General features: G+C 35.1%; 1 protein-coding gene across 1 annotated transcript; it reads right to left on the bottom strand.

The window, feature by feature from the left end:
- Positions 1-595: 595 nt before the first annotated feature.
- Positions 596-1353, bottom strand: LOC121968041. Its single transcript, XM_042518561.1, has 2 exons — positions 1024-1353; positions 596-934 (listed from the first exon to the last, which is right to left on the bottom strand). Exons 1-2 carry the CDS (start codon positions 1047-1049, stop codon positions 610-612), a joined length of 351 nt encoding a protein of 116 aa, XP_042374495.1. The 5' UTR covers positions 1050-1353; the 3' UTR covers positions 596-609.
- Between the last annotated feature and the right edge of the window lie 7863 nt (positions 1354-9216).

The raw sequence follows: 9216 nt of genomic DNA, 5'->3' as shown, positions 1-9216 counted from the left end.
AACCGATCTTACACATTGTACATATAACTATTTCAAACCACTTCTATAGCTATAAATATAAGAGCAGTTCAAACCACTCTTAAACTCTTTAGGTGTTAGAATGGTTTTAAACCACTTCTATATGTCATAGATATAAGAGTGATTTTGAAATGCTATTAATGCTAGACATTAAGGAGCGATTTTAAACCGCCCCTAAATGCAGGTATAAGAGAACATCAAAATGCTATTAAAGTTTGAAATTTAGGAGCAATTCAAACCGTTCTAGAACACGTTATATATAAGAACAATTTTAAACCGTCCTATACGCCGTATATATAAAAGCAATTTTGAAACATTATTGATGCTAAAAATTTAAGAGTGAGTTCAAACCACTCTTAAACATTATGGGTATAAGAGCACTTCAAACGTGGTTAAAGAACGCTTTCGAAACATTGTTGATTTTGAAATTTAAGAGTAAGTTCAAACCACACATAAATGCCATGAGTATAAGAGTACTGCAAAACATTGTTAAAGTTAAAATTTAGAAACAATTCAAACCACTCTAGCTCTAAAACCCATTAGATGTATAAACAATTTTTAACTAGAGCCCAATAGGTATAAAAATAATTTTCAACTCATTAAAGAAGAAAATCTAATTGTATATTCTTCAGAGATGTAGCCCTCCCGTTCTGGAACCAAATGGCCACCTGCCTTAGATGCAGCCCAAGCGCGGTAGCCAACTGTAGTTTCCTCTTTGACTCCAGTTTGTTTCCCTATAGCTCGAAGCTCCTCTCTAGTGCCCTCGCCTATTCCGTGTTCAATCGCCTCCTTCTCCCCTGCTTGCATGCCGTCATCGGAGAGTTCATCAGAGAGCTCATCCTCGGCCATTAAAACGTCGTGTATGTCATTAGTTGCATTACCGATCCTGGCCCGACAAGGACATGGATCTTTTCCCCTGCACAGGATAGAGTAGTGGAGTCGTAGTTTCAGCAAGATTAATTGCTAGTGATTGAGTTAAAATTTGAAGGAGAAAGCAAGGCTCACCAGTGAGGTCTTGCAGGTTGTGGCATGGAGGCATGGCTGGTGCAGGGAGTTGTCGGTGTTCAGCTTCATGGGGTGGTTGAAATTGTAGCATCTGCTTCATCTGTTCTTGAAGTCCTACGTGATCTCACGCACCAGATGCCGGAACAGCAACTTCATGATCATCCACTCCGTGTTATTTTGGTACTTTTGGATCTCTTCCTCAACACCATCGTGCTTGGAAAGAAGCGGTGTGGCTTCTTTACGCCGCTAGTCTCGGGATCTGACTTCCTCGGCGCCTTGCTGCCAGTAGACTTCGCGCCATCTGCTTCTGTAGAAGAATGCGAGATTAGGTGTGCATTTAAGTAGGAAAGAAAGGGGCGTGCCATGAAAAGAGGTGTGCATTTAAATAAGAAAGAAAGGACATTTCTATTTTGAGTGATGCAATATTCAACCATTGGATTAACTCTAATCCAATGGTAAATAATATCAAAATCATAATCGATCCATGACACTTGTTTTATCCAATACATAATTGCCACGTAGATAGAGTGTTAGATCCTTAAAAATCATAAGGAGCAAATTGATTTTGATCATTATTAATATTGAGATATTTTAAGTATTACAATTTAATATGTCTCCTTCCCATTAAAAAAAAAATGTAATTTTAAAGTGATATGTCGAGTGGTGAGTCTTAACTTGTCATATGTGATATGCTGATGAGAAGGTGGCTGATAGTAGCAGTTGCTTAGCAGGGCGTCGCGCGGCAGAATAACTAGCAGAATAGATGTAGAGTTAATTAAAAATTAGGTTTTAATTAATTAAAATTTAGTATTAAAATCAATCAACTTACAATAATTCCAATTCTAGGCTGGCATGCAATTAAAATTAAAATTATATGTTTCCTATAATATATAATTAATGTACAAATAAAAAATACTATAAAATTAAATAAATTTGAAACACGGTGTAATTTTAATTAATTTTGAGAAAATATTTTTTTTCATCTATGTGAAAATTGAAAAGAGCATAAAACCACATAAAAATTAAATGATCATATAATATATTTTTAAATTTTAAGAAAAGCAGCTCTCCCTTTTTGCTTGGATTGTGCTTTATATGTTAAAATAATATTTTTAGTCATATATGATTAATTTAATTTGAATAAAAGAAAAATAATATAAATGTATAAATATCTATAACTATATTAAATATTAAATAATTTGTACCATTTTCAAATATTAGGTGCATGGCCGAATTTTTTATATAAGTACACTTATTAAAAAATTAAAATTAAAATTTGAAAATAAAAAATCAAATTTAAATTTTTATTATTTTTAATAAGTTTTATTAAAAATTTTATTTAAATTTAATTTTTATCCTATAAATAAAGATCATAAAAAATTTAAGTTAGTAATGATCACATGGTTAAGGTGATTCTATTAAATAAAGAAATGAGTTTTTTAGGATATTGTTATAAGAAATAGAGGTAGTTTGAAAGAGTAATTTTATACTGCCAAACTCGCATGACTGACTCCAGTGCCCAACTGAGTGTATAGGGCATCCAGATGTATGTGAGCGGTTTGTAAACTTCTCTTGGAAGTTATTTTAATAGAAATAGTTAGTAGCAATGTTTGACACGGAATGATTGCCAAAAGTATCCAAAATTGTTAGTTTTGATATTGTTTCTAAAAGTTTATCAATAAGAGTGGTTTATATCAGCGGTTTATGTAAATCGGCGCTAAAACTATGTAATATATGCAATTTAAAAACCAATTCTAAACCACTAGAGCAATAGAAGTGGTTTATAATAACACTTTACACAAGCTTCTGATCCAAAAATCCAATATGAGCAGTTTGAAGATTTCTCCTAGAAGTTGGAGCAATATAAATAATTAGTAGCAGCGGTTGACTCAGAACCGCTACTAACAAGTAGCTAATATCAGCAATTTTAAGATTGTTTCTAATAGTTGCATCATTAAGAGCGGTTTATAGTAGCGATTTTTTCGAATCGATGCTAAAACTATGCAATAAGAGTGGTTTCATAATTGTTCCTAAAAGGTCAGGTAATAGAAACGGTTTAGTTCAAACCGATTTAGTTTGTCAATTTTCAAGAGCGGTATTAAAACCACTCCTAAACAACCGCTCCTATACGACTATTTTTTTTTTGTAGTGCTCTATGCCTTTACTTTATTAGGATGAAACATTTCTTATTGTAGCATACTTGATTAATCGAATTCCCACTACCATACTAGATTATGGCTCTCCTTTTGAGATGTTATTTCAATGGTATCCTAATTATGGATTCTTTAAAATATTTGGGTGCAGCAACTTTCATTTTACACGTTTATACAATCTTCACAAGCTAGCTTTTTGATCCATCAAGTGTGTCTTTTTGAGATATAGCCTATCTCACAAGAGTTATTGTTGTCTTCATATTCGTAGAGGGAGACTATTTATTTCTTGGCGTGTGGTTTTTTATCAGACCTCTTTTTCTTTTACTGATCACAGGGATTTTGGATCACTCCCTGCTCCATCATCAACTACAACCCCTACTTTTGTCATACTGGATATCTTTGCAAGCCCTAGGTCACTCACTTGTTAATGGTTTCTCATCATCATTGCATGGTAACCCTTCCATTGTCACAAGGAATTATGCTCCTCCAGCCGATGTACTATCCTTCTCAGATTCTCCATTGGCATCGTTTGACACGAGCCTTCTCAGGGCCCCTACTTGTTCTCTATCATCCTCCTCGAATTTTCTACCAGCATGGTTTGACACATGCCTTCTCAAGACCCCTGCTTGTTTTCTACATCCCATGACCACTCATGCCAAGATTGGGTCTCTTCGTCCTTGTGCTCATCTTGTGACTACTAACCCTTCTGAGACAACCAACTATTCTAGTGCTAGTAAGGATCTTGCTTAGCAAAATTCCTTGACATCGGAGTACAAGGCCCTCATCAGTAATGATACATGTTCTTTGGTTTCCCGTACTTCTCATCAAAATCTTATTGGTTGCAAATGGGTATTTAAATTGAAACGGGGGATGGATGACTCTATTGATCACCATAAAGTCCACTTGATTGCCAAGGGATTTCACCAACAATCAGGCATTAACTATATTGAAACTTTTAGCCCTGTTGTCAAGCCCACTATAGTTCGTATTATATTAGCTCTTACCTTCTTTCAGGAATGACTCATTCATTAGCTTGATGTGAGTAATACCTTTTTACACGATACATTGTATGAAGAAGTATATATATCTTAGCCTCTTAGTTTTATTCACCCTGACTATCCAGACCATGTTTGTTGCCTTTACAAATTAAAGCTATAAATGGTTTGAAGCAACCTCAGAGAGTGACATACGACACTACATACCTCATTACTCAACCTTGGATTCCTCAAGTCAAAGTCAAACTCATCTCTCTTTGTCTATCACTCTTCAGAGGTAATAACATATATTTTGGCTTATGTAAATGATATAATTTTTACCAGCAATTCATCATCTCACATTGCCTTTACCATGGACACACTAGGTGAACTTTTCCCCCCTCAAAGATCAACTGCATTATTTCCTTAGTGTTGAAGTGACTCACACCGCCCTCAGTTTGTTCATATTCTAGTCTTGCTATTTTAATGATTTGTTGACTAGGGCTTAGATGCACCAATCCAAGCCTCTTCACACTCCGATTGCCTCTGCGTCATCTCTCTCTCATCATGATGCAGGTCCCCTAGCCGATCCTTAGTCCTACTAGAGTATTGTTGGTGCTCTTCACTATCTTACTCTTACACGCCCAGAACATGCATTTGTCGTCAACCGTCTATGTCAGTTTATGCAATCTTCTACGAAGTATCACTTGGAAGTTGTCAAGTATATTCTTTGATATCTTCAGCATACCCCACGCCATGGTATTCTTATTCGACCTTCCTCCTCTCTGGGTCTGATAACTTATTTTGATGCTAACTAGACAGGTTGCCCTGAAGACCGTCGATCTACTACAGGACACTATATTTTTCTTAACAACACTCTTATTTCCTGGAATTTTAAGAAACAGCAGGTGGTTGCTCACTCTAGTACTGAATTAGATTATGATGTCTTGACGCATGCCACTGCTGAATTATGTTGGCTCTAGTCACTTCTCAATGGCCTCCATGTTCCCTTGTTACAACTACTGGTTCTTTGGTGTGACAAAATTGGAGCCACATTTCTCACAACCAATTCGATTTTTCACGCTTGTACAAAATACATTGAGATTGACTTTCATTTTGTTCACAAGTGTGTTGCTCAGAAGACACTTCTCATTCGGTACATCTCTACCAAGGATCAAGTTGTTGACATTTTCACAAAAGAGCTTATCCTCACATCATTTTGCCTTTCTTTGAGATAAGCTCATGGTACGTGCCTCCCCATTTCGCTTGCGAGAGGGTGTTAAGGGATACACTTCCTGAGATTTTAGGGATTCCAGGTCCGGATTATAATCATCTTTAAATCCTTAAGGATCGTATTTAATCTTACAAATTAAGGATCTGTATTTATCATGATCCCAAAAATTAAGGATTTTTTACTTATCATTATTTTTCTATAAATTTTATATCAATAGCACAATGTAGTTGTGTTAAAAAACAATACAATATAATTTCTATCTGCAACTTATGTACCGACTATGTCACTCAAGGTCGCAAGTGACTTGCATAACGACTACGTCTCTTAGAGTTGTTGGAGGCTCATCAATGTGACTTAGATTGACTCGGGCTAAGCTTGGCCAGGAGCCAACTATGTTAGGACACTCCGAGAGATAGAGGGGGTGAATAGCTCAAATTGTTTCGTCTTGTTGATTTGTTGTAGTGGAAAATTTGAAGCAATGCTAACACCCTTGATTTGTTTACTTGATATCCACTTTTTTGAGGTGACTAATCTAAAGGTCCACTCCTCATACTCACAACTCTACTATGAATATCTCCTTTCCGAATGTGGAGAAGCCTCGTACAAATAAATCTGAGAAATACAACAAGAAATAAAACAAGAACAAGAAAATAGATATAACAATAAGAAATCTTGCTATTGATCTCTTGTTGTTATGGGTTGCCTCTTGATCAGTTTGAAGTTATAGCAACACTTGTCTTCCAAAAGCTCAAGAACCGATGGCTTTGAATGCTTGCAAGAGATGCTTCGAAATATCCACGATAATCCTTTTCTTGGGTTCTTCGACGCCTCCCAATCGATTCAACTTTTTCCTAATCAATTGTCACATCATCCGATTGTTCGAACACCTATAGAACGACTTTTTTTTTAGCGCTAATTGATTATTGAACCATCTCAATCAAGTTAGAAGGCTTTAATTTATTACCCAATTGATTCCCTAACCTTTTGTTCTCTTACGAAAAGCCTTAATCGATTGTCTTGGGATGAATTGATTGGCGAATCGATTCCCCAACTCTTTGTGTTTTCATAAACTAGTCCTTAATTAATTATCCTAATCGATTAGAGATGCTAGAATCGATTGCCACAATCGATTCCACCTCTTCATGACAAGCTGTTGGCCAATCGATTGAAAATGGATGGATCAATTAGGCCAATCGATTCAACTTTTATTATCGCAAATCTCCTTCGCAAAGCTCCTAATCAATTAAACTTTCTTCCCAATTGATTCAGCATTGCCTAATCGATTGAACCAACCGATTAGAGATACCGGAATCGATTTCCCAATCAATTCTGACACCTTCAATGCTCTTGCGAATTAAGCCCTAATTGATTGTCTAATCGATTAGCTTAAGGTCAATCAATTGCCCAACCCTAACTTGCATAATCCAAGTATAGGGTTCCCTTGCCCAACATCTGGTCAACCATGACCTGTTGAAACTTCTTCACCAAGTGTCCAGTTAATCTTTAATCCACTTGAACTTTCCATCTCGTGTCAACTTTTTGTTGGACTTTTGATCACCAACTGCGGTCTTTCTTGATCCACTTGGATTTTCTTCTTGTCTAACCTCAGTTAAGACTTTCCCTTGCTAAAGTACAGTCCTCCTTGATCCATTTAGAATTTTTCTTTGCCTAACCGTAATTAGGACTCCCCTTTGCCAACACACAGTTCTCCTTGACCCACTTGGATTTTCCTTTGCCTAACCGTAATTAGGACTCTCCTTTGCCAACGCACAGTTCTCCTTGACCCACTCAGACTTTCCTTTACCTAACCGCAGTTAGGACTTCCCTTTGCCAACATGTGGTCCTCCTTGACCCACTTGGACTCTACCCTTACCTAACCCTCGATTAGTCTTTATTTTAGAAAACCTCCAATTAGGACTTTCTTTTGCCAACGTGTGGTCCTCCTTGACGCACTTGGACTTCACTTTTGCCTAACCCTCGAGTTAGGTCTTTGCCTTGCCTAACTACCAATTAAGATTTTACCCTTGCCTAACCCTCGAATTAGGACTTTATCTTACCTAACCTCCAGTTAGGAATTTAACCTCACCTAACCCTCAAGTTAAGTTTTTTCCTTGCCTAATCTCTAGTTAGGACTTTACCAGTCAAGTATTCAGTTCTCCATGATCTATTTAACTACTCTCTCACGTATTGTTAAGTATCCGGTCAACCTTGACATACTTAACCTCTTATTCAGATATTGTTCAAACATTAAAACTTAAGCTTGAATCAACTCGAGTTTAGTCAAACTGGTCAACCTTGACCTGAAGACGATTACACCAACATTCTCCCAATAAACTATTCTGATTTGAGTTCAGGCATGAGTTGGCTAGTTTGACCCAAATTCTGTGCCAAATCGGACATGTTGAGGGCCATGTTGACTAAGTTATAGAGAGGGTTGTACGACCTGTGCCACATGATACCATTATCTCTACCTCATCAATATGTATCACTATAAAAAAAAAGTTTCAATCTGGGATAAAATTAGGGACGAATTTATAAAAAAATTTCGTTGTAAAAAAATTTGGGACGAATTATAGGACAAAAATTTTTTCATCCCCAAATTTGCGACAAATTTTGGGATGAGTGATCTTTTTGTTGCCAAATTCGTTACAAATTTTGCAACAAAACTGGAATTCGTCGCAAAAATTCTGCAACGAAACTTAGATTTCGTTGCCAAATTTAGCAACAAAGTTTTGGTTTGTCGTCAAATTTGTTGCTGATTTTACAATAAAAAAAATTCGTTGCAAACTTTATGGGATGACATTAATTTTCGTCCTAAATTTGGCAACGAAAAAATATTTCATCCCTAAATGCGGGTAGGCAAAATTGGGTACAAATAATAATTTCGTTGGTAAATCTACAACGAATTAATTTTCATCTCAGAATTCGTCCGAACATCTGGGACGAATCTGTGTATTCATCCCAAATTCTGGGACGAATATTGCGACGAATTTTGGGACGAAAATCAATTCATTGCAATATTATCGTTACACAGTATTTTAGATAAATTGACAATGAATTATTTTTGTTACCAAATCTATCCCTAAATCTGGAAAATTTGACCACATTTTATTTGTTTCAATAATTTATCATGTTAATACAATACAACACACTTGTTTACAACAGAAATATACTATACATCCAATTTAATATATCACACATCCTAATTAACATTTCACACATCAAATTAATCTACAAAACTATATCAAATCTTAAACTAACACATCAAATGCATACAAGTCCATACAACAAAAAGTTCCATACAACAAAGTTTGTTGTACCATACAACAAAATACTGTAAAAATCCATACAAGTCATGATAAAATACACATCCAACAAGTTAAATTCACAATAAACTACACATAAAAACTTAAACTAACAAATTTCTTCTCAATCCAATCTTCTTTTCCTCCATCAAAACAAACAAACAAATAAAAATTTCATTTCTAACAATAAAAGATAATTACTTAAACTAACAATAAAAATAATTATAATATGTAGAAACAAGTATGACATTCACAGATATTGAAATAAACAAACAAATAGACAAAACATTTCATTTCTAACATGATTACTAACTAACAAGAAAAATAATTATAATATATAGAAACAAGATTGTGCAATAAATTTCTTATGCGTGTAAAAAACTTAATACTTACCTTCTCCTTCGACGTAGATTTCACCTCACCAACCCTATTCAAAATAAATAAACAATATTAATAAAAATTTAAAAAATTAAAAGATTCATAATTCATGTATTAATGTTTAAAAATAATAATTATGAGGCAAATAA

The sequence above is a fragment of the Zingiber officinale genome, chromosome 3B (genome assembly GCF_018446385.1).
Source record: "Zingiber officinale cultivar Zhangliang chromosome 3B, Zo_v1.1, whole genome shotgun sequence".
In the NCBI taxonomy this organism is placed as follows: Eukaryota; Viridiplantae; Streptophyta; class Magnoliopsida; order Zingiberales; family Zingiberaceae; genus Zingiber; species Zingiber officinale.
This window is presented reverse-complemented; position numbering and strand designations above follow the sequence as displayed.